Source organism: Onychomys torridus, chromosome 4 (genome assembly GCF_903995425.1).
Source record: "Onychomys torridus chromosome 4, mOncTor1.1, whole genome shotgun sequence".
NCBI classification, from domain to species: domain Eukaryota; kingdom Metazoa; phylum Chordata; class Mammalia; order Rodentia; family Cricetidae; genus Onychomys; species Onychomys torridus.
The window spans coordinates 104,748,530-104,774,657 of record NC_050446.1 but is presented as its reverse complement, the minus strand read 5'-3'; the positions used below and the strand labels follow the sequence as shown (position 1 = coordinate 104,774,657).

The window sequence follows — 26,128 nt, the reverse complement described above, 5'->3', positions numbered from 1 at the left end:
GAGGTAACCTCAATTAGGAAAATGCCACCATCAGACTGGCCTGTGAGGCAGCCTGTAAACTTTCTTGACTGATGTGGGCAACACTGAGCCTGGGATGGTGGTCCTGGGTGCATGTAAGAAAGCAGGCTGAGCAAGTGTGGGAACAGGCCAGTGAGCAGTGCTCCTCCAGGGCCACTGCTTCAGGTCCTACCTCTCAGGTTCCTCCCTTATGTTCCTGCCCTGACTTCCCTGCATGATGGACTACAAGCTGTAAGAAGAAACAAGCCCTTCCCTCCTCAAGTTGTTTTTAGTCGTGGTGTTTATCACGGCAATCGAAATTCTAAGATACTGTAGTATACAGTAAAGCTTGCTATATATCTAAAGCTGTTAGGATACGGTGGTATTGGTGTGACAGATGAAATGACCAGTAGATCAGAACAGAGAACAGGCTGGTGTAGAGACAATTGATTTGTGATTACTCTCCACTGCAGTGAGATGGAGGAAAGAGAGAAAGCTTAACAAATAGAGCTGGGTAATGACTGTCCATCTGAAAACAAGTACATTTGATCCTTTGTCACCACAACACAGAAGTTGATTCTAGCTGAGTGTGGTGGTGCGCCCCTTGAATCCCCCAGTACTCAGAGGCAGGCAGATCTCTGTGAGTTTGAGGCCAGCCTGGGATACATAATGAGATAAAAAAAAATACAAAACAACAACTAAACAAACAAAAACCAAACACAACTAATAATGCTATTGAAGAGAATGGGAGCATGGAGGAATTGAATGGTAGAGACTCGAGGGTCCACATTTGAGGTCTGAGCCTCACATTCATCAGGCTCCCATAAGAACAGTCTTCTTGTAAACATCTGGCCTCTAGACTCCTTCTGTTCCATCATCCACTGGTTATGATTGTCACCACTGAGGTGACAGCAGAAGGCAGAAGCTTGAAGGTAAAAGTGCAAAGTTGTGCATGGATTGGAGGACAGTGCCTACTCCAGGCAAAGGAGATCAGGACTTCAGAGACTCACGACCCGTGAAAAGGCTCTTTTCTAGGGGAGAAAGAGGCTGTAGACGGACTACTTCCTATGTGGGAAAAATCATCTTGGAGAAGACAGGTTTAAGGTTTATGTGAACCACCTCAAACGTGTTTAATACTTGTGCCTTCACACACACACACACACACACACACACACACACACAGAGAGAGAGAGAGAGAGAGAGAGAGAGAGAGAGAGAGAGAGAGAGAATAATAATAAAGTTTTTATTTTTAATTAAAAAATTGGTTGTGTCAGTGGGGAACAGACCTTGGAGGTCCCTCTGGCAGAAGGATGCTTATCTTTCCGCAGGGGAATGAGATGACTGGTTCAGGTTTTTCATTTTGATGTATCATCTACCCGGAACTGGTATGTGTGTATGTAAGAGAGGTCATGTAAACGCAAATGGTGCTTAAGTACTGTGATGGGACCACTGAGGAAAGACAGGATATCATATCTCATTTTATATTGATCATGGCAACTGACCCATTTGGGGGGACCAGAATATGACCTCCATCCAGTACTGATTAGAGTCTGTAGAGACCAGGCTTTGGAAGGTTTGGCTTGGTAAGAAGGGCTTGTAGTTGAATGGAACAGGCTTGGGAAGACAAGCTTTGCCATAGATAAGCTACGTGGGCTTCCGTCCAGGACAGCAGGGGAGGCCAAGCCCTGAGCGGAGGATGACACCAGTCATGCATCCCAAGTGAGAGGAATCCTAGATTCTGTCCCAAAACACTAGAGAACAAGCGGAGACCTCTAAGGACAAGACCAGCCTACCTGCTGTGACAAGGATGTTCTCCCAGAAGGCTGCAGGGCATTGCTGGGTGTGGGGCAGGGGCCTGGTTAAGACATGGTTTCTAAATGCCTGAGGTCCAGATTAGGCATTGGACTCACTGGGTAGTAGATTTTAAAAAAAAAAATGGCTTTCAAGAGAGAACCTGACCTTACCTAGGGAGTACAGCTCAGGGTCTGGGAGTCTTCTAGCACTCTGGGTGGGTGAATAGGCCAAGGGAATTTTTCACTATGCTCCTTTTAAATTCTTAGGTAAAGCCGAAAGGGGTCTGGGTCTGGGGAAGAGGCAAGAGAATTTGAAGGGTGATTCAAAGGGGCCTCCTGGGGCCCATAAGCTGCCAAACCCAGGTAAGTCCTCTAGCCTCTGAAACTGGTTTCACTTCTGGACTCCTACACATCTAGGTTAGTATTTTGTTTTCATTTTTAGAGACAGGGTTTCTCTGTGTAACAGCTCTGACTCTCCTGGAACTCACTCTGTAGACCAGGCTGGCCTTTAACTCACAGAGCTCCACCTGCCTCTGCCTCCTAATTTCTGGGATTAAAGGTGTGCACCACCACCACCTGGCTCTAGGTTAGTATTTAACATGCTCTACTGTAGTTCCCAGCAATGTCTCAAAGCCCTCATCTTGGTTTTGGCCAGATGGTCAGGAAAGCAAGTTCTAAGTTCCTGATCATGTCCCCATACAACACTGTTGGGATCAAACCCATCTAGAAGGCATAAAGCAGGGGTAATTTCTCAGCTGATCCCTGGAGATGCCTTAAAGGCCTGAGACACAAAGTTGCCCAGGGGCATGGATCAAAGCCACCCTCGGAGAGCTGCAGAGCCGTTGAGAAAAGCAGACCAAGGAAGCAGGCAAGAGAGGCCACGTGGCCACCTGCATCTGGTTTATTGTTCCATTTTGTCCAAACTCAGCAGCGTGTGAGGCCACCAAGGGGCAGCCAGACTGTTCTTTTTGGCCAACTAGAGTTGGGTGTGTGGTGGTAGGGGGACAAAATTCACGAAACATCCATTGGGGTAAGAGTCAAATTTCAGAAGGCCCTTCTGTGCATCTTCCATGCCTGAAACCCCACAGGGAGGTATGATGGGATCTGCATGAATATGCTACTCTCAAAGGAAGTGGGGGCAGCCACTGGGGTCCAGTGGCTTGTGGGCAGCTCCATGGGAGCCTGAATGGGCCTCCTAAGACTGCTAGACACCACCTTGTTCACAAGAGAGAAAGTGGGCTGCTAGGTCAGGTGAGACTGATGCAATCAGGACCTTGTCTAGATCACCTCTCTCTGAGATGTCCTCTTTCCCACGGTTCCTAATTCTTGCTCACCTCACCAACGTCTCTGGTCTTCACAAAATCCATCTCTTACAGAGGAACCAATCCCGTGGGTAAGGCCTGACATGGCAACACCTCCCTATGATGCTCTCTTGCCAAGAGCGTCCTCACAGTGCTGGGCTTCTAATGTGGCCCCCCCAAAGGGAGGTAAGTATGAGAGTCTGTGGGTATGAAGGGGCCTTGAGCACAGAGGTGAAGGCCTCTCCCTGTGTATCCCAGGGATTGAGGTCTACGCAAAGTCTTGACCCTACATCTGTTTGTGCCGCCAGCATCCTGGTCATGAATGTGAATCCAGAGGGACCTCCAGTCCAGCCTCATTGGGGGCAGCACCTGTGGACCTGGTTGGGAGATAAGGGAGAAGAACGTCTTGGAGGAAGCCATTTCTTCCCATGCACCTTAGTTAGCTGTCTAGACAAGCACAAGGAAGGAAGACCTGGACCACAACTCCCCAACCCTGCCAAACCCATTCCAGGGCCAAATGAGACAGGAAGACTGAGATGGATCCCTACCGTAACTAAGAGTATGCCAGGCCCTGGAGCCCCCGGGCTGCAGAGTGGAACTTGTCAGTATCTTCAAAAGGCTGGTCTGTGGTTACCAAGGAGAGAGGGAAATAAGCCTTCTGTGGCCTGGTGATCTTACCTGCCTGTTCTTCTCTGGGCTGAAGATAGAAGGCAGGGTATATAACACTTCTTACAGGCTGTCAATCTGTCTGGCACCTCTATGGTGTCTCAGGATGTACAGCCCACATTCTTGACTTCCTTACTTCCCTGACCTCTGGGCTTCTCTTCCAGGCTGATCTCTTCTTCGTCTTCTTCTCCCCATCCCTGTGTGTTGCTGTGTGTCTCTGTCTGTGGTGTATATATGTGCATGTAAGTGGGCTCACTTGTGCATGTGCGTGGTGAAGGCCAGAGGTTGGTCTTGGGTGTCTTCCGCCACTTTAGAGTCAGGGTCACTCACTGAAACTGGAACTTGCCATTATTTTCCAGGTAGACTCACTGGCCAGTGAGCAGTGGGTATCTGCCTGTCTGCCCCAGGGCTGGGGTTACAGGTGTGTTCCCCCACACTCGGCTCTTACGTGGAAGTTAGGTGTCTGGCTCAGCTGCTTGTTCTTGAACAGCAAATGCTTTGCTCAAGTCATCTCCCAGGCCAGACCCACCTTCTTCAGAGGGCCTGGGCCGAGGTGAGGAAGCAGATGGATGAGGACCAGGACAGTAATGAAGAGGCAGCTTCCAGGAGCACTGGTACACACAGCAGCATCCTATCTGCCACCCACAGGTGGGAAATCCATCATTTCACTAGCTCCCACCCCACCGACCCCTTTCCTTGAGCTGGCAGGAGAATTCTTGAGTCCTCTGTCTTCCCCATCTCTCCCATTTTAAGCTGCATACACATGTTAAGACAAATTACCCAAAAGTTGGAAATAAGACCAAGAAAAGGGGTGCTGTGTCTTTTGGGGCATGTGGAAGTTGGGAACAGGGTCCTGCTATGTAACCCAGGCTGGTTCTTTCTTTCTCAGCATCTTAAGTTCTGGGATCCCCAACTCCACCTTCCTGACATTACAGGCAGGCTGCCAGGCCCACCCAGCATCTGTTTGTGTTCTGGGGATGAGAACTCTGGTCCTCATGTTTGAGAGCTTTAACCTCTGAGCTATTATCCTTCACTATTCCCCTAGTCCCCATGTATTCTTTTTTTGTTGTTGCTTTTTTTTTTGCTTGTTTTTCTGAAACATGGTTTTCTCTGTGTAGCTCTGGCTTTCCTGGAACTTGAACTGTAGACCAGGCTGGCCTCAAACTCACAGAGGTCCACCTGCCTCTGCCTCCTGAGTGCTGGGATTAAAGGTGTGGACCACCACTGCCTGGCCCTCATGTATTCTTTAAGTCACTTTGTCTCTCTGCTAGCTCACTCATGAGTTAAGTTTTTTACACTTATCTGTATAGCTTATCTTCTAATACTTTGTATATGGGTCCCAATATTCCAACTTCCCTCTCTCCACACCTTACTGAGGCCTCCTCCCCTAGAAAAGGAATTAATTCTTCAAACCCTGCTTGGGCAAAGCCTTTCTTGACAGCAGTCCATACTGTGGATGGCATACCAACCAGTCTTCTAGTCTTCTTACCCTGTGTAAAAGTTTGCAGTTGGTTGAATCGCCACCTCAGATCCGTCTGGAGTGTCCAGAGGAGCAGCTCCAGAGGGAAAGAACTCATTCTATCTACAGAGTAGGGCGGAGCACAGCAGAGAATTTCCAGACCACAGTGGGTGCTGCACCACCCTCCACCACAGTCAGCTTTTCGGTGGCAGGCGGATCCTCTGACTGCTGTGTATATTTATCGTCCTTTGTTGTCTTCTCGGGCCTCAAGAATACTCACACTCCTTCCAGTGTCCCCTGTCTCTCATTAAGAGAACCCTAGGGCTCAGAGGCCTTTCGGGGTGCTGTCTACAGTTCTTCCAACAGTCACTGCATGGGGCTGAAGCACGACTGTGGGCCTAGTACAGCGGCTTTGCTTCCATGACTTTACCTTGGCCTCAGCAAACCACTTCATATGCAGGAAACCACATGGGTGTCTCTACCTAACCTCCAAGGTATCCCCAGGAACTAATGCCAAGATAATCTTTTTTAAAAGTTAATTTTGTGCCAAGCATTGTGCTGTACTCTGTGAATTCCAGGACAGCCAGGACTATGTAGAGAAAACTTGTCTAAAAAACCAAAAATAAATGAATAGAATTTGGGCTCTAATTGTTTCCTAAAAGATTCACAGTATAGTTCAAAGCAGTGTAGTTCAGTTTATGTACCAAATGAACACGGATTCTTCCCTGAGGAATGCCCATTATTCTCTGGGAGACTATCCTCTGTCAGCTCAGCTGTCCATCAAACTGTAAGGCAAAACCTTTTAGAGGTTTCTGCACTTGAAGGGGGCCTTCGAACCCAATATCCACCTACAAATTTCATCTCTAGTTATTAAGCACCGACTGTGGGGTAAGTGCCAAGCCAGGTGCTGTGCTAAGTGCTAAGCTCTGGTGTGAGTCCCAGGAGATCCTTCCCGACACCCCTGTAGCTTCATCATGAACACCTGCAAGTCTTTTGAACATGACAACCTCATCTAGCTCTGTCCTCAGTGATCCTTCCTAACTGGGACTTGCTCTACCCCACACTGTTACTTCTACCTCCTTCCCCACAACCGTTCTCTCCTCTCCCTACCGAGTTTCCAGTGACTATTTGGGCAGGCAAGTTCTGTGGGCTAAAGAATCTACTGCCTGTGTGTAAAGTGAGAGAATAATCCTTTCACTATGGGGACGTAGGGCGGGGACTTGCTCGTAATTCCTAACCTGTACACTGGGAAAGGGGAAGGTAGGCTAAACCTTATCCATGGTCAGTGTCCTCTTGTTCATTAGATGACCCAGCATCAATGGAGCATGTCCCTCTGGTGGACGCCAGAGAAAGACATGCAACCTGTATGGATTCCTTCAGCTCTTAGGGTTGGGTCTTTGCTCTAGGCTCCACTGAACAGGGCTAGACTATTGAGACCTTTTCCCAATTGGGGTTTCAATCTTCTTGGTCAAGTGGTCAGTTGAGTGGGTCTAGACAAAGGCCAGGACACTTATAGCTTTAAGTAAGGAAGTGCAGTCCAGATGGGCCTTCCTGGACCCCCACAGGACCTTTTCCTGGGCACCCTCCAAAAACAATTGGCCAACTGCATGGGACATGGGTGGTGGTGACTAGATGGAGTAGGCTTTCCCTCTGGTCACTCTGAGGTAGCCTTGATTGCTCACCTGGAAGGCCCTCTCTGTGGGCTCTGGGGCAGGCCTGGGATGGGGAGCTGGGTGGGCGCAGCACGGGCGCAAAGGCGCTCCTCTGTTTGACAGCGGAGATCATGTTGACAGGCGAGAAGGAGAAGACGCTGGTGGTGGGGGCAGCGGCGGACGGGAGGGACATGGAGGAGGCAGCCGCCAGCGGGGGGCTAGAGGGCATGACTCCGGGGCGGGGCGAGGAAGGGGCAGATGCAGCAGGGAAGGCAGGGAGAGACACAACAGGGAGACAGCACCAGAGTGAGCAGCAGGATTGGGGTGCCACATGGGCAGTGAGTCCCTTGTGGACTGTTGACCAGGCTGCGGGCTCAGACCTCCCTGGGAGCTAGGAAGGTCCTGAGAAGACCAGTACAAGAAAATGTCTAGAGGCAAAATGGGGGCTTCTGGGTCCTGGACCAGTCCTTGCCTTTTGAAGAGTTCTGGACACCATTTTCAGGGTTGGAGATGACAGGATCAGACCCAGGGAGAACAAAGCCAAACAAACAAAACCAAACAAACAAAACCAAACAAACAAACAGCGGGAAGTGCTCTCAACGATGGGAGAAAAGAGAGAGACAAAAGATTGGAATTCCTGCTGAACACCACTGGGATTCGGAAATGCTAAGGTATGTTTATGGGCCTGTGCTGCCAAGGCTAAACTCAAAGTTCAAGGGTCACAACAGCGTTGGAGGAAGCAGATAGGGAGGAAGATATGCAGCCTCCTGTGGAAAGCTGCTCTCCCAAAGATGACAGCTCACATCCTCTCTAGTGAGCACTCCTACCCAATGTGCCCTGTACAATGTTCGTCTACCCCCCCCCCCCCCCCCCCCCCCCCCCCCAACTCTGGGCACCATTTCTTCCCACTTTAGTTTCAAGGCCCTGTCATCTCCAGGCTGGACCCCAGGAGCCTCTCGTATCTGCAAGGGCTCCTGTGTAGAGCATCTCAGTTCCACCTTTCTCTGCCCTCATCTGAACCCATTTCCCTGCGTCTCTCTTCTAAAGACCAGCACACAGGATTTTTAATCTTCTCCATCCAGCAGGCAACGGACAGCAGACATCTTGGAAGATACCTGTGGCCTTTGACATTACAACACCCATTCACCGACTTTTGGCACAAAAATGACTGCAATAGCTAACCTAGTCTCAATGTCCTTAGCCCGTGGTCACCAGTGGTCACCATCTCCCTGGAGAAAATGCACAGTGCTAGCTGGTAAAGCCATGGCCATTATGGAGTGCTTAGCATCATGATAAAAAAATATATGTGGTATCTGCTAAGGCCCGGAGAACTAACAGCCACATTTTGCAGAGTTATGGAGTTCTAGACTTGCTAATAACTAATACCATAGACCAAACAGAGACACCGGCAGCCCTAGACCCTCTGGCTAGGTCAGGTCCAATGACGTTTTAGGGACACCTTGGCAAACTCAATGAGATTGACTCCCTCTGCAACTGTGTCACAAGGCATCCTGCACTCAGGGGAACAGATGTGGACCTGAGTAAGAATATTCTGAGATGGGAACAGGTCTGGGTAGAGTCCCGAGTGTCCCTGCCAATGGTGTAGTAGGGTGTAAGTGACTCCAGAAGTTCTGATCTGGTTGACTAGGGTGACCCAGGATAGACTGTGCACGGGGGCAGCTTCTTTCACGGCTGACAGTACTGTTGTGTACTTGGGGAAGGGTGAGAGAGTTAAACACAAGGGGAACCCAGAAAAAGGCTGTGAGGCCGCTGTCTTGGAGCTGAAGGGATTGGAGCAGTGGAACCTGACTAAGTGCCAGGAGAGACTGGCCTTGGGAGGGATACAAGAAGGCTACAGCCTGTGTGGACTCTGGCTTGGAGGGATGCTGGGTTCCACAAGTTAAGTCAAGGTCAAAGGAAAATGGCAGGCCAGATTTGTAGTCAGTAAGAACAGCACCCCAGGTGAGGAAAGCTAGGTAGGTGGCTAGACAGTTATTTTAGGTAATGAAAAACAGGGGGATGGGGAGGCAGAAGTGAGGGACTCCAGGTAAAGCCACAACAAGCTCCTTCTCGGGCAGATGTCTCTATTTCTCAGATTCAGCAGTGTCCCGGGCCTTGAGGGACATGGTCTCTTGTGACTGGTAGAGATGGTTTTGCTGGTGAGAAAAATGTGGACAGAGTCCCCCAAACCTAGTGCTTTCTCACCATGTGGGTTCTAAGTACCTGCCAGGTAGCCATTGGTATTGCAAGGGACTGACAGGCCGTGTGAAATGATGAAGCACATAAATCCACACTGTCCATCCATCAGGGAGCTGCCTTAACCCAAGGTGCCAAGCCAGTGCCTACAAAATCATACATTCTTTCTAAATTTTGTCTGGGTTTCTAGCTACCTGAGGCCGGGGTTGTAGTGATCCTGTTTCACTGAAGGGGACTTAAATTCATAGGTGCAACTTGTTGAATGTCCCACAGCTCCTGGCTAAGACACTCAATCAGGTTCTGATCAGAGGGAATTCTCTCGTTTTGTCTGAACCATCTGGGAGAACCTGAGAGACTGCCCAAGGTACTCAGAAGGACAGGACACCCTATCCTGTGGGTGAGGGGGTAAGGGAGCTCCTCCAGAGCCCCGCCACACCCCTAGGGGCCGCCACTCGGTCCCACAGTTTCCCGCCCTGCCCGAGGAAGTGCTGCTAACCCGGAGCCACACATCCCGGGAACTGCGGGGCGCTGGAAGCCCGAGTCTCTAGAGTTTCCTTAGGCTTCCAGCAGGGGCCGCCAGCCTCCTCCCGAAGTCCCGGCGAAGGACCAAAAGGTTGCTGTCCACCAGCTTTCAGCACAGGTCCCCCTAATTAAGGGCGGCTTCACAATCATGGGAGGGCTAGAAGCGATGTGTACAACCGGGGTCAGCAAAGAGGGCTTAAGGTGCCAGAGGTCTGGCCCCAGGATCCCGGGGGTCCCCAAGGATTGAGGCAAGATCCAAAACCAGGGAGTGGCCGTGGGAAGGAACACTGAGGGTTCTCCACGGCTAGGCCAAGGGCCACCCACATAAGGCAGGAACTGGAAGCCCGCACCCCAGGGTGGGCTGAAGGCAGGGCTGAGTCCATTCTGCATTCCCAGGCTGGCCCCACCCCCCTTTCCTGTGGGCTGGGGACACTCACTGGCGAAAGGTGAGGTTGCGGTGGAGCCATTGAGGAAGCTAGGGGAGCCGGGCACGCCGAGGCCAGTCACACCCGGCGCCCCGTAGCTGCCCAGGCCAGCTCCAAGGCCACTGCCGTAGCTGCTCTGCTGAGAGCCCGGGCTGGGCGCGAACCGGGGCGACGCGCTGCCGCAGCTGCGGGCATAGCCTGCGGCGGGAGAGTGGAGGTTAGCCCCCCTGGCGACGCTGGGCTCTTCTGGGGCACCGCAACTGAGGGCAGGAGGGGCGGCACGCACCCGGCTCCGGTGTGGCATCCCCGACGGCGATGGCCAGGGGGCTGCTGAAGGCGTTGATGCCCACGACGGTGGGGTGTGGGTGGCTGGGGGCCAGGGGTCCGAGGGGTGCGGGTGCGCGCGGGGCGCTGTACAGAGCCTCGGCCACGTCCGCCGCCGCACGCTTCAGGAGGAGCTCCTGCGAAGACAAGAACGGAGCACGGCCGGGGCAGCCGCAGGCGCGGGGTCAGAGCCCCGGCCCCTAGTGCTGGGAGGCGGGCGGAGGCACCATACCTGGTTACTGCTGGGCACTCCGTACAGGGCCTCCGCCAAGTCGGCCGCCCGTTTCAGCAGTACTTCCTAGGGCGAGGGAGGAGACAGAAGGACCGAGGGACAGCCCCTGGGGGCGCAGCGGGACCCTGGAGGGGCTTCCTCATCCCCTAGCCCACTGGACATCCTTATTCCCGGCCCATCCCTCTGAGTACCTTGGGCAGCCTCTCAGGGTCCCCCGGGTGTCTGGGAATGACTTTTTGTAGCCTCTGGAATCCGTAGTCAATGGTAGGCTCATTCAGGGCTGTGGAGAATGGCAATATTTGGAGGACGCTCCTCCCAGAACAGAACTCACTTCCACCAAGCCCAGCCCCATGTTGTCCAAAAAACCCGTGCTCCAATATCAGTGAACGTCAGGGGAGTCTTCTCAGTTCCTTCATGTATTTGGTCAGAATTAATTCAACAAATATTTACTGAGCGAGGCTCTGTGCCAAGCTTGGTATCAACACAGACACACAGACACAGACACACAGACACACACACAGACACACACAGACACACACACACACACACACACACACACACACACACTCTTCTATACTTCTAGGGGCAGTATGGGGGGGGATTGTTTGCATTTGGTCATATCAGTTTGCCATTAAAAAAACCCTTAACAATCTTTATTTATCATGGATCAGGTAGCTTCTTGGCATAACTATCAAGGTTTGCACCTCAGGAAAGGGACAAGCCAAAACCTTGGGCTCTAGGAGGACTCAGTGCTCAGCCCCTGCCCACCCCTCCCCCTGTGAGCTCTTTACTCCATCCTGGTCTCAAAGCTCTACTTTCTTCCCTTCCAACGCTAGGCTTAATTTCCTTTCCTTTTCCCACAGCACAAAGTCCGAACTTCCTGGGCTTTGTTCTAGCCAGTCTTCTGATACCAACACCTACCTCCCTATCCTGTAGTTACAGCTTAGCCTAGGTTCAGCACATACTCCCAGGCGTGGGCTTTCCTCTGCCAAGTCCTCTACCCTGTAACTCACCCACCCATCCACCTGTGTTTGCAGCTGAGCCTAAGTTATGAAGGAGCTACCTGAGGGTATTCCAAGCCCCCATGCCTCAGTGAGTACGGGGAGACGCCAGTGGCTTGAGCGGGAAGCCAGATACAAAGACGGCAGTGAATGAGGATTTCCACCAGTGGTCAAAATGAACCCAGTTTTCACTGCATCCCCTTGAACCTTGTGCTAACTGTTCACCAAGGCGTTTGTACAAGGGTGTGTATGTGTTTGGGAGCTCACACACACCAGTGTGTGAATGTAGAATGCAGCCTGAAAGACCCAAGACACCCAGAAAAAAGACTTGGAGAGTAGTGAGCCAATTTGGAAGCATCTTTGAGATGAAAAAGCAAAGCAAAACAAAAAGAAACAAAAAGAAAACCCTCGAAGAGGTTCTCAACTCCAGAGTTCATTCAAGGAGGGAAAGACTTGAGGCTGAAGGTGTTTCAAAGGAGCCAGAAACTCGGAGAAAGAAACATATAGGTCAAGAGGAAAAGGGACTTTGAGAGATCACTTAGTAGGTGTGGGTGTGGGTGAAGGTATGTGGGGGATGAGGAGCCACTGCTTAGGGCACGTGGCCACCTGTAGATTTTTGTCACCCCCCTGCAACTGTGTTTGCATCCTTGAGTTCAGAGGGCTAATCTCTGCGGATCTTAGTCCCTGCTCCAGCTGCCTCCTTCCTTACCTGTGTAGACGAAGCGGCCAGGAGCTCCTTTACAAAACTGCTTGGACTTGTAGGAGAGGGTCACTTCTACTACCCCAGGGATATGTCGTGGTGGTGTCTGCACCCGGATAGCGTGGGGAGTGATGAGCTGTGAGAGGAGAGGGGGAGGCCTGCAGGTCTAGTCCTGTGGGGAGGGCCTAGCCCTGAGACTCAGAGGGAGACTGGCAGGGGCTGGCCCACCTCGCTCCACAGGAGCACGTTGCCAAACACGACCTGCAACCCGTCGAAGAAGTTGTCGCCGATGATAATGACGGTGGCGCCGCCCGTGGTCCAGCCCTCCCCGGGGCTGATGGCCTTGATGCAGGGAGTGGCAGCTGGGAGGTAGGAGAGGACCCAGGTCAGGGGACTGCACCAAGGTGGAGACTGAGGTTGGCCAGGGCTGGGCCGGGAGTCCTGACCTTCAGAAGGGTCCAGGCGTCGGGCCCTGCGGCCATGTTTGGAGTTGTTGTGCACAAACATGTTGTCAGACACGGCCAGCACATGTCCATCCACACTCACTGTTGTGGACACCACCACCTGTGTGGACAGTTAAGACCAGTCTGGCTGGGGCCCTTGGGACCTCTGAACGGGCACTGTTAGGGAGAACTAGCCCCTTGAGTTGGGTGGCTGGAAGCTGGAATTCAGAGTGTCCTTAGAGGAGGGGATGTTCGGTTGGGTGGGGGCTGTGCTGGCAGAGTTGAATCCAGCTGAACCACGTGACACCCCCAGATGTACTGACCTCTCAGGAGCTACAAAAATCAAAAGCCCAGAAAAAGTTGTAGCTCCTCAGGCCTCCATTTTTGCATACGCGGGAACACTATTCAGGATCAATCAAATTTGGAGACAGTTTGCCTTCCTAAAGTTGGGCACAACATCAGTTACAGAACCCATCAACAGGAGCCCCCACTTTATTCTGGGCAGGAAATTGGTGCTGCCTTCTCCCTACCCCCTGCTTTGGGAGGGGTGTGCAGGTTGAGGATGTGCTAAGGGCAGCTGTTCTCAGCTTCACACTATGCAAATTACCTGGGTCGTTAATCATGTAAAAATGTCACAATTAGCATCTTCTTAAGTGGGACTCTAATGAAGCCTCCCTTGGCAGCCAGCATAAGTTGAGATGGAGCTGCCCCACCCCCAGCAGGTACCAGGCCGTGAGGCACCCGGCTAGGCAGAGAGCTGGCAGGGTCACAGCTTTCCCTTCACCTATCAGTAAAGGGTAGATTTGCATGGGGTGAGAGGGCTTTTCCCAAGCCTACCTGGAAGCGGCGCATGTCTCGGGGATTCCCTGCGTTCTTCAAGCAGTTCTGGTTACATTTGAGAAAGAATTTGAGGAAGAACCTGAAACAGTGAGGTTGGGAGGCTCAAGGTTCTGGGGGTTCTGTAAATAGATGAAGATCATGGCTCCCTGCCACGCCTCCTCCCAGCACAGTGATACCCCTTGTTTGCTTACACACAGGTGCACACTCCAAATTCCTATCTCAAGCTGTGTACACATGCGGTGCCTGAGATGGACCAGACAGATCCATCCCAAGGACTACCTTATTACACAGATGCACACAGTGCTTATTTGTCTACAAAGTGTCTATTTTTCCACCTGCACAGTGTAGATCAGCACAGAACGTGCCAGTCATAAACTCTACAGTATACGTGTGTACCTATTACTCACAAATTATACTCATCATAATGTGTACCTATCACACAAACAATGTATATTCCATATGTAGCATAGACTTACATATACCAAATACCAAACGTAAGCTTTTTACCATGTATCTGTTACAGTCTGTGCCCACCACACACAATGTATCTGTCAAACAGCACATCTCTCCCCCAGATGATAACCACCACCTATACAATATGTACTCAGCATAAACTGTGTCAGTTATAGATGATGCATAGACTTTATTTATTATTACTCACAAGACACAGCCATACCACAAGCATATATTTCACATATGACCCATACTCATCAAACATGAGGCCGGGTGGTGGTGGCACACACCTTTAATCTTAGCACTTGGGAGGCAGAGGCAGACAGATCTCTGTGAGTTTGAGGCCAGCCTGATCTACATAATGAGTTTAGACCAATCAATACTATATAGAGAGGCCTTGTCTCAAAACAATCAAAAACCAAACCAAGCAAGAAATACAGATTATGAGTAGTACAATGCACATGTGAGTCTAGGCCCATCATGTGTGTTATGTATCCATCCTACAGGGCATATGCATAGCAAGAATATAAAAAATAATATACCTACTTGTATATGATTAAAAAAAAAAACCTGTCACTGATCCTCAGCAGATCCCTCTTCCACAGATTTTATATTCATTATACACAGAAAACCTGATAACACAGAACACATACTTACCATATGCACACACACACCAAGCAGATATGCAGATTAGCTTCTTTGTTTGTTTTTGTTTGTTTGTTTGTTTTTCAAGACAGAGTTTCTCTGTGTAGTCCTGGCTGTCTTGGAACTCTTTTGTAGTCCAGGCTGGCCTCAAACTCATAGAGATTCACTTGCCTCTGCCTCCCAAATGCTGGGATTAAAGGCGTATGTCACCACTACCCAACTTTTTTTTCATATAATTGGTAAACAATAAACAACAACAAAACCACAGTATATGCCGTGAAGAGGCCAATCCTCCAGGCTTCCAAATTGGTGGGGAGCCCTGACACCATCAGTAAGATGACCACGGACAAAACTCTAGCCACTGTAAATGCAAATACTATAATGTGTGCCTTAGCCCCGTGAGACTCTGGGAGCATCTCTGGACATGTCTTACATGTAGAGGACAGGGTTAGGTCCATGGAGGGTCTTGGCATGTAGCATGGCTTCTGGGCATCTGGTGGGCTCTTCTAGTTAGTGTTCCCAGTTTACTTTCACTTATTTGGGAGACATTTTCACCATGATGTTTCATATAATAAATAGCAGATAAGGGTCTAAAATTAGGGCAGTACTCTAAAAGAGTATACATTATAGCTATCTATATACTAGTTATATGCATTTCTCACCTGTTAAGACACTGTATGGTATAGATGCTCTAGAGCCTCATTCATGCATAGTCCTCATACATGTCCCACACTCATATGGATAGTGTGTCAGCTCCCTAGGTAGAGTACAGCCTAGGCCATTAGTTTTCAGTATCCACCATACTTTATCAGGGGCTAAAAGGAGGGAGACATCTTAGACTGGGACACAGTCCATGTGCTGAGGGGGTTAATGCTAACTCTTAAATACCAGCATGGTGGTGGTGGGATGACCCAAAAGGTACATCCCTAGTATCCACACTTGCTCACTCTACCCAATGCCCAATCATGTAGAGTTAAGAGGAAGGGTTCCTGGGATGTGGATGAGATGTGGGTTCCGTGAGCAAGTGCTACCCTGCACACACTCTGTCAGCTGGAGGGGTATGAATGTAACAGTGGTTTTCAGAAAGCATCCAGAGCAGCAACACTGCATGGAAACTTGGTAGGAATGCAGAAGCTCAGGCTCTGCCCCAGACCCGCCAAATCTAAACAGTTTTGTCGGGGTTCAACATCTGTGTTCTCTTAAGTCCTCTATGGCATTGAACCTCTTGGAATGTGTGTAGTCTCAATCTGAGATGTACCACAAGTATGAAATATATACTTGGATTTCAAACACTTTAGAAAAAGATTATTTAAAAAAAAAAAACTCAGGAGTTAGCTGGGCATGGCAGTGCATATCTGTAATCTCAGTACTCAGTGGGTAGAAGTGGAGGTCAGGAGCTCAAGGCTAACCTCAGCTACACAGTGAGTTTAAGGCTAGCCTGGGCTACATGAACCCCACTCCCCCAAAAATAAACCTTGGTAATTCTTGATCACGTTGGAACAATAATATTTTAGCTACAATGGATTACAGAAAATACATTATCACCATTAAATTTACCTATTCTTAAAAAAAAAAAAAAAGTTGTTAACTAGAACATCTTACATGTGGCCTGCACTGTACTCATATTAGATACTACTGCTGTAGACTAGTGCTGTGTCACTAACAATGCCCTGGAGAATCTGGTCCTGCTCCTATCCGCAGTGAATGGGGCAGCCCTACTCTGATGTTTAGGAAACAAACAAACTGGTAAGATGTAAATGATGCTTGTTAGAAGAAGTAAATAACTTTTTGTTTGGACTTTTTGCAATGTTTGTGTCCTATGGACACTATCTAGTTTTGTATCTAACCTGTCGTATTCCAGCCTTTTCACACACTTTCTGCCTTTCCTCTCCTCCCTCCCTCCCCCCTCTTCTTCATAGTTATGGAGAAATTTCCTCTGAACCAGCCTGTTACCCCTCTGGTTACAGAGAACATCAACAGATTCACAGTTATGGTCTTTCCACATTTGAAGATTGAGCTTTGACATAAGTGACTGTGCCACCCAGTGTCCCCGCCGCCCAAGGCTGGAGTTGGAGGACTAATGGTTGGGAGAAGCAGCGTGGTGAAGTAAGAGACTGGGAAGAGGGTGGCAAGTTCTCTAACCCACGTCTGTAGAGGTCAGATGTGGAGCCTGGGAGCTGGGACAGAGGGGGTTCAGGAAGCGGTGGGGAGGACAGCAGCAGAAGGACAAACGCACATGGGGAGATGGAACCCAAGCATCTACAACACCATCGGGGACCCGAGGCACATAGGCAGGTATACCTGTTTCGTTGAGGATTTGTAATCCCTGCTCATCGCAAAGCAAGTACACTTCACCCCTAAAGCCCTGGGTCTTCTGTGCAACTCTCCTTGTCCTGGCTCCACAGGGCTGGAAGGGAGCTCTGAGGAGCCCTTTTCTCTGACTGAGATGGGCCACAGGCTGGGGGAAGAAGATGTGGCCCAGCAGAGTGAGTAAGAGGGCTAAACTTGGCGCCATTCTCTGGCGGCAGCAGATATCTCGGGGGTACAACCTCCTCTGGATCTCCAAGAAATTACTATAGGAGAAAGGCCACACCCCAGGAGCTGCCCTTGGAATTCATGGGAGGAAATTCTACAAATACAAGTATGAGGTGAAAATAAAATGCTTCATAGAAGGAACGATACAGAACCCTTAGAGCAAACCCATTCTAACCAATTATTAAGTGAATGCCTGGGACTCTGCTCAGTCTCTCACTTATTATCTTGTTTCGTCCTCTCAAAACTCTGAGGTGGTGTGTAGCTCTGTAATTGTCCCCACTGTACAAACAAGAATCAAGGTTAAGCAAGAATAAATTACACAGTATGTAAGTCTAAAGCTGGGATGTGAACTTGGGTCTCTGAATTTCAGCTGCTGACAAGGTGTAGGTGGGGATGTCAGAATCCAGGATTACCTAGCCACAGCATGGTGTGGCAGGACTCTGCAGCCCTGAGAGGTGTCCTGTGCACCGACCAGTAGATCCATTCTGTGATATTCCTTCAGGGCCTCCATTGGCCTGTCATGTGGGCCTTTGGATATTGTGACTGTGGCCTTCGAACGTGCTAGATTAAACATATCTGAACAAGATGAGCTAACATTGATGATTTTCGCAGGTTGTTGAGGTTCAGTATCTTTCTGCTTCTATGTTTAACATTCTCCATACTAGAAAATGTAATTAAGGTGGGTGGTGGTAGGACACGCCTTTAATCCCAGCACTCAGGAGACAGAGGCAGCTAGATCTCTGAGTTTGATGTTAGCTTGGTCTACAGAGTGAGTTCCAGGAGAGAAACCCTGTCTTCAAAAACAAAAACAAAAACAAAAGAAAGGAAAGAAAGAAAAGAAAATGTAACTAAAAAACAAAAACAAAACAGAGAAGAACTATGAACAATACTCATCCACTTAATAAAGCATTTAAGGTAAACATGCACCAGGACACAGCTGCCTGTGATTTAAATGGCAAGTTAAGAGCAGGCATGGTGGTGCACACCTTTGATCCCAGCACTTGGGAGGTAGAGGCAGGTGGATCTCTGTGAGTTCGAGGCCAGCCTGGTCTACACAGAACTACATAGGGAAACCTTGTCTCAAAACAAAAGAAAATAAACAGCAGAGTATCAAAGGCACACCTACCTTCCTACAGCTGAACTTAGTCTGATCTTCCTAATCATTTCTCTTAGGACTTTTTATTCCTGTGAATAAACACAGCTCAAAATGAAATTCAACTGGCCCTTCTTCATCAATGGAACATTCCAAAAAGCAAGGCTGGGTTGAGAATGAGTCAAGTACAAACACTGGACTCACATATGGCCTTTTAGGAGGGCAGTGCTGATCAGGAACTCTACCCCAGCACAGTCTTCATGCACAAGAGACACCCAACAGAGAGGAAAATGTATGTGCAGTCCACGACTCCAAAACAGAATGGGATGAGCTGCTCTTGAGGCCAGAGTCCAAAGAGAGCACAGTTGGGCAGCACTTGCCCGAATCCCAGCCCCCCCAAAGCTGCCCTGACTGTTAAAGGGCTCACAGCTGCCCTATTTGTGACTCATCCCAAACTGGAAGCATATCCTCCCTGTCAGCAACTCACGGTCAATGAAGTGGATAGACAGTCACTAGACAGATCAATCCTTGAGACCTTCATACCTCAGACCACCCCAGGGCATTAGGAAGTCTGACTTCCTTGCCAAGTTCTTGCTCCTGCCCTGCTAGGTCTCCTTTACTCTGTTTCTCTTTTCAGGTATCTCCTCAAACAACTCACTTTCACAAAAGTCCCATCTCATGAAGTCAGGTCCCACAGCTAAGGCTTTCTTTTGGCTCCTTTTCTCCTTGCCTCCTCCATCCCATTCTCAGACACTGAGGGCTGAGATTATGGTACCCACTTTCAAAGAGAAAGCTGTTAAGTAACTCAAAGACCTGGGCTCAGAGCCAAGTAGAATCCACATACCGGACAGCCAGGAGCACAGAAGAGTGTCTAGATTTCAGTGCCATCCCACTTCCTCCAGAATGACATCCATTAGTCACACACAGCTACTGAACCCTTGAGGTATGGTGACTGGGGACTTCATATTTGGAACCTTAGTTCACTTTCACTAAAGTTGTTTCCCCATGCAGCTTATGGCTGCCATATTGCATTGTGCAGATCTAGAAAGAGCGAGTGTAATAATGAATGTAAAGATGCACCAGTTGGATCAAGGTGTTCAAAACAACAGTGGAACTCAGGAAAGTCTTGGGGAAAAGGCAGATTTGGCGCCAAAGACAGCATGGAACTGCAGGTGTATTTCTAAGTACAAGGTGGTACTACAGCCTGGGGTACAGATGGGGCCTCTGTTAATCCCAAAAGCCTTGTATTTGAGCTCATGAACCTCGAAAGAAACAGAAGAACGCCCAGAGCGATGCTGTACTGCTTCCCTCCATCCCCAACTCAAGTCCATACTAGAGATGCTGAATACCCTGACTGAACATATTTTACATATCTGTCACAGGGGATCTAGAGGCCAAGAAGAGTTCTTCCTTTGCTGCTGCCATTGGATGTGCTGGGGATTGGATCTGGGGGCCCACACATACTAGGCAAGCACAATGCCACTGAGCTCTAGCTCCAACCCCTCACTTAATTACTCAGGCTGGCCTTGAACTTGTGATCTTCCTGCCTCAGTCTCCTGAGTAGCAGAGATTATAGGCCTGTGCCAATAGGTCTAGCTTCTGAACAATATTTTAAATAACTTACAGTACATTAACAAGGATAAGGAAACTCAAAGTAAGAGCAAAGACGGATACAATCCGGTGGTAGATGTGGCAGGACAGTTTGCCAAGTATTTCCTGCAAGAACCACTTGTTAAGCCTGCCAAGGGCACAAGAGTTTCTATAGTTCTTACCTGCTCTTGAGCATTGGGTCTTAGAGGACCTCGAGGCAAAGGGGCTACAAAGATTATCTCTTCAAAGATTAGTGGCAAGAATGGCACATTTGTCCAGTGGTATCTGAGCGCAGCTGTAGGTCAAAGCCCGGGACTGGCTTCATTTCATGTGTGATTTGGATACTGTGGGCAAAGGAAAGTCCTCACAGGGTGCCTTACTGACTATGACACCTGGAAGAGCCAGTTTGGTTCCAGAGAGAAGCAGACACTGAAGAGATGAGGCCAGAGTGACTGAGGAGGTAGATGACATTAGTTGAGAAATACAAGGAGGTGGCTCAAGCTTCTTCCTGAATTTGGTGTGCAACAGTGGCCAAGACAGAGTATCTCCAAGGCCATAGCCACCTGACAGGCCTGGACCTAATCTCCCCACCAAGATCTCCAGCTAGGGTAGAGGTGGCTGCTGTGCAGATGGGCTGCGGGACTATAAATAGCCAGGGCGCATACATTAGCATGCCAATGCACCCGCACCCCATCCTCTATGCTAATGGCCCACCATGCGCCTGAACACCTTCTGTTCCCCTGCATGCATTTGCATGCACAATTAGCATAATCTTGTATAATTAATGAACAGCGTCAATTTTAGCTCCTAAGTAATTTGATTAACATGTTGATGGGGCACTTACTAGGCTCTCCAAACCTCAGGGCTGGGCATGGGGCCTGAGGAGATGGGGAGGGGGGGGGTGAGAAGATTGCTAAGAGGTCCTCAGCTGTCCATGAAGAGTTGTGGGAACCCCACTTGTCCTGAATCAGGCCTGAGGGGAAAGGAAGTGGAGAGGTTGATAACTGAAGGCCTCTGGGTCCTTCATAGGAAGATGGGGACCAGTTGGAGTGCACTGACAGTGACTGATCTGAACATTAAACTTATCTGTGTCCATATGGACACAGGCAGATACACGCATCCCTTATGTGTCCCCCTAGCCTGGAGAATCTTATATGGATGCAAGATATTAGACTCTTAATTTCTCCTCAGAGAGAAGGGTGAATTTACGGGTAATGTGGGGATGTGAAGAGGAAGGGAAGGCTTAAATGGTATGTTCCTCAGCCTTGAAGTGGGAAGCTGGGCTCTTGAGGTACAAGACTTTGGCAACTCCTATTTATGAGTTAAGTGGGAGGTAGGTAGGGTGGTGCTGGCAGGTCCAGGCATCTTACACAATGTACCAAGTAACCTAGGGTAGAAGGAACAGATAGAAGGCTGTACATAGTCTCTCTATTTAGAGAAAGACACTCTTCCAGCCCAAGACACACCAAAGCCACCATCTTTCTGCTCACCTAAGACCATGGTTAGTTAGAGTCAGGAAGGCCTTCCTTGGCTTTGAGTGGATGTTCTTGCTGCCGTCTAGGCTCAGGTGCCTTTACTATCTAAGATGGTCACTAGAGGCTGGGCAGGAGGAGCGATAGGTAAGAAGTGATGCTATGGCAGGCACTGTGTTGGGCACTGGATGCATACATCTCACTTAACTTCACGTGGCTTCTCCTTTACATCATAGATATCTCTCCTCCTCCTCTTCCTCTTTGATAAGTATATATGTCTGCATCTGTGTGTGCCATCTGTGGAGACCAGGGGACAACCTCAGGTGTCATCCTCGGGTGCCATCCACTTTGTTTATTGAGACAGTCTCTCTCATTGGTCTGAAGCTTAAAAAGTAGGTTAGGCTGGCTGGCCACTGAGCTCCAGGGATCTGCCTGCCTCCGCTTCTCCAGGATTGAGATTATAAACAGCTAGTGCTTTCAAGCCTAGCTCTTGTGTGTGGGTTCCAGGGATTGAATTCAACTGAGGTATCTCTCCAGCCCTCCTTTTCCTTAACATTCCTACCAAGTGAGCAATCAGACAGATCTTTTCCACCAAGTAAGATGAAGTCCAGACTACAGAGGCAAGGCTCAAGTCACATGGCCAGACATCTAAAGTAGTTTGAACCCCAGTTACAAACAATCCTTCCATGGTGGTTTGGATGAGAATGTCACCCATAGGCTCATATATTTGAAAGTCTGGTTTGCAGAGGCTGAATTATTCAGGGAAGATTAAGAGGTGTGGCCTTGTTGGAGGAAGTGTGTCACTGAGGGTAGGCTTTTCAGTTTCAAAAGCCCATGTCAGGCCGAGTCTCTCTGCCACTAACTTGAGAATGAGGTGTGAGCACTGCTCAGTGCTATGCCTGCCTACTTTCTGCCTCACTCCCCACCATGATGGCCATGGACTAACTTTCTGAAACTGTAAGCAAGCTCCCAATTAGATACTTTCTTTCCTGGATTGCTTTGGTCATGGTGTCTCTTCACAGCAATAGAACAACAGTAACTAAGACACCTTCATTTAAAACAAAACTTAAAACTCAAGTTGTAGACTATCAATACTATAGATGCCTATCATGGATCTCTAGGCCTCCTGGAATTTCAGAGGGTAGAGTTGCTCCACGTCTTTATCAATATGAGTGGCATTTCAGTCTATATAATCCCCAGGGCAGTAGGAGAAATTTCTCTCAAACTTCTTCTGTTTTTACGTCCCCCAAATAATCTGAGCTGTGAGAAGAATTAGGTGGGGAAAGGAGATGCAGGCTATTCAGGTGAAAGGAGGAAAAACTATGCAAAGGAATGGACAGAATGGGTCCAGACAGACACCCACATTTGCAGCATGACGTGAACAAAGGGGTCTGGTTGGAAGGGCAGAAGAAGATGGAAGCCACCATGGGCTTAATTTGGGACTGTGGGGCCAGGAGTGCTGCATTTACTACTGTATTTGGAATATGGCTGATTCTTTTGGGTCCTCCAAAGCCATTCTCATTGACTTGTACCTGTTAGGTTGTGCTCGACTGAGCCATTAGGATGTAAGTAGACGAGAGCTGACCTCTGCCAGGTGGCTGAGACATGACCTATTTTAACAGTGTCTCTGTATTAACACTCACTGGGCAGCAGGCACAACCACACAGCAGGAGCCATCACAACGAACTGGTAGAAGAAGGAAGGATGGTCTCCAGTGGGAAGGGATCTTTATCTCCGGCCCAAACCAGGATCGTCCTGGCTAATCACGCAATTGTTCAGTCTTAGAACTGTGATCTCTGATACAGAATCTGTGTGTGCTTATTTAAATCTGACTGAAGCAGGGCTGGAGAGATGGCTTCGCAGCTAAAATCACTTCCTTCTCTTTGCAGAAGTCTTGGGATCAGTTTCCAAGACCTACACAATAGCTCACAACCACCTGTGATTACAGTTCAGGAGAGCGCGCGCCACACACACACACACACACACACACACACACACACACACAGTTAAATCTGACTTAGTTATAACCAAATATAATTAAAACTCAGTTATTGGTGTTGTACAGATGGCTCAGGAGTTAGGAGCACTGGCTGCTCTTCCAGAGGACCCAGGTTTAATTCCCAGCACCCTCATGGAAGCTCACAAATGTCTGTAACTCCTGTTCCAGGAGATCTGACACCTTCACACAAATGCACTTAAAAAATTAAGTAAGTTATTTTTTAAAAACTCAGTTATGTAGTCACAGAAACCAATTTCAATGTCTGTGTGTGGTGTTGGCTACTATGTTGGGTAGTGCAGTCTTAAGATCCTATATTGCTCTCTATTTCCTCTTTTAAATTTCATCTAGTTATTTGTTTGCTTGCTTGTTTATTTAATGTGTATGGATGTTTTGTCTACATGTATGTCTGTGCACCATATCCCTGGAGGACAGAAGAGGGCATTGGATCCTCTGGAAAATGGAGTTAACAACACTTGTGAGCTGCCATGTGGGTGCTGGGAATTGAACCTGAGTCCTCTGAAAGAGCAGGCAGAGCTCTTAGCCACTGAGCCACCTCTCCAGCCCCTCTCTATGTCCTATCATTATGTAGTATATACAACTAACGTGGCTTTAATTTCACTGATTTTCTTCATTATTATGAAATGTTTGAGTAATTATATTTTGTCTCTTCAGCGGCTCTATTGGGGCTTTCTGGAGGCATGGATCATTTGTTTAGATCTCCCTTTCCCCCAAACACTTATCATAGTGTCTGCCTCATAGCAGGTGCTGGCTTATGATGGAATTAAAGAATCAGAAATTAGCCAGGCAGTGGTGCTGCATGCCTTGGGAAGCAGAGGCAGGTGGATCTCTGTGAGTTTGAGGACAGACTGATCTACAGAGCGAGTTCCAGTACAGCCAAGGCTACACACAGTGAAACCCTGCCCCCAAAACCCCCCCGAAAACAAACAAACAAACAAACAAAGATTTTGGGGGCTGGAGAGATGGCGCAGGGTTAAAAGCACTGGCTGCTCTTCTAGAGGACCCAGGCTCAATTCCCAGCTCCAACAGGGCAGCTCACAACTGTCTGTAACTCCAAGATCTGACACCCTCACACAGACATACATAGGCAAAACACCAATGCACATAAAAAATAAAAATATATTATTTTACCTCCCCTCCCCCCGAAAAGAACCAGAAATTGTTATAATGGAGCCTGAGGAGATGGTTCAGTTGATAAAACTCTTGTGCAAGCATGAGGGCCTAGGTTCAATCCCCAGCACCCACACTAAAAAAAAAAAAAAATACCCCTAGTTTCAAAGTAACAAGTGGAGGGGGGTCAGCTGGAGAGAGCACATGCTGCTCTTACAGAGGACCCAGGCTCGATTCCTAGCATCTACATGGTAGCTCACTACCATCTGTAACTTAAGCTCCAGAGGATCCAAAGTCTTTTTTTGATTTTTGCAGGCACCAGGCACACATGAGATGCACATGCAAACATACAGGAAAAAAGTCATACACATAAAATAAATAAATATATAAAAAATAACAAGGTGAATTGCTCTTGAGGAAATGACCTTTGAGGTTGTCCTCTGTCTTCTTCATGTACACACCATACATACACAACCCCCCCCACATACACACAACCCCCCCCCCACCACTCTGATAAGATGAATGTTAGTCCAAAGTCCCCAGTCACTTTTAATAGGAAACACTGTAAAGTTGTATACTTAGGTTAAAGATGCCCACCACAAAGACAGGACTATGAGAACCACAGAATGTTCCCACAAGTCAATAAAAGCAGTGACAGAAATAACCACAATCAACTTTTTCAAAACTCTGGGTTTTGTTGGCTTGTTTTGTTGTGGTTGTTCCTTTTTTGAGACAGGGTCTTAAATTGCTCAGGTTAACCTTGAACTTACTACACAGCCAAGGATGATCTCGAACTCCTGATCCTCCCACCTCTGCCTCCTAAGAGCTGAGGTTATTGGTTGTGAAACATCCTGCACAGCTAACATTTTCACCACTCTGAAAAACAGTACTTTTGTAACATTTATTCAAAAGAAGAATTCTGAATCTGATAAGAACAAAAGGCTTGGCAGTGTTTAAATAGCCCCATTCACAAGCCCCACAACGGTGGCAACTGTAAGGGCGGCAGCCAGCGAGGAGCGGGTGGGCTAGCCTCTGCCAAGCTGTTGTCAGAGACACCCTCCCCAGCAGCTGTCACTCTCTGACCAGTCTGGGGCCCCAACAGCCCTAACCACAGACCTTCACTCGAGGCAGAGCTTGTTCTGGGAGAAAAGCCCTCTGCACAGGATGTTTGCACAATCAGCTGTCTGGGGAAAGCAAATTTGGCCAAAAGTTTTTCAAAGGGAAAATAAGAGATCTACGGGGGACTCTGGAAAGTTCCAGCACATTCTGAAGGTCTTAGAAAGCCATGCCTGTTGTGGGGAAGGGCACACGCCCAGGGATGGTCTGGGAGGGTCCTAGTCTCAGCTCTGGCTTCCTGCCCCAGCAAGAAGAGACATCTGAGGAAGACAAAGGTGTGCCCTGGCACACACAGAGCCTTTCAACGAAGGGCAGAAAACCTGCTTAATTGAGTTGATCACTAAGGTAGTACTACACAGCATAGAAAAATACAAGCTGGAGAACTCATCCAGAAAAGTCACAAAACAAAAACCTACCAAAATAAGCAATAGCAACAAAGCCATTAGGGGATATGCTTTCCAGAGGTTCTACATTATATGACCAAAATGCTTGGTTTTTAACAAAGAATTGTGATATTTGTAAAATGACAGGAAAGTGAGACTCATA

The 26,128-nt window shown here is 48.6% G+C and overlaps 1 protein-coding gene across 7 annotated transcripts in view; it reads right to left on the bottom strand.

The window, feature by feature from the left end:
• Positions 1-2,325: 2,325 nt before the first annotated feature.
• Positions 2,326-26,128, bottom strand: part of Ebf4 (EBF family member 4) — a 71,582-nt gene continuing 47,779 nt past the window's right edge. For 2 of the 7 annotated variants that reach the window (XM_036185201.1, XM_036185200.1), the window contains 11 exons: positions 13,549-13,630; positions 12,715-12,832; positions 12,497-12,630; positions 12,278-12,404; positions 10,759-10,847; positions 10,568-10,633; positions 10,298-10,472; positions 10,024-10,209; positions 6,899-7,099; positions 3,640-3,715; positions 2,656-3,468 (listed from right to left, as the gene is read on the bottom strand). In XM_036185201.1, the coding sequence (XP_036041094.1) occupies positions 3,645-3,715; positions 6,899-7,099; positions 10,024-10,209; positions 10,298-10,472; positions 10,568-10,633; positions 10,759-10,847; positions 12,278-12,404; positions 12,497-12,630; positions 12,715-12,832; positions 13,549-13,630 (1,249 nt within the window). In that variant the 3' untranslated portion in view covers positions 2,656-3,468; positions 3,640-3,644. Of the gene's footprint in view, positions 3,469-3,637; positions 3,716-6,898; positions 7,100-7,755; positions 9,744-10,023; positions 10,210-10,297; positions 10,473-10,567; positions 10,634-10,758; positions 10,848-12,277; positions 12,405-12,496; positions 12,833-13,548; positions 13,631-26,128 lie in introns of those variants that run through there. The other 5 variants (XM_036185199.1, XM_036185202.1, XM_036185198.1 and 2 more) reach the window with 4 other exon arrangements.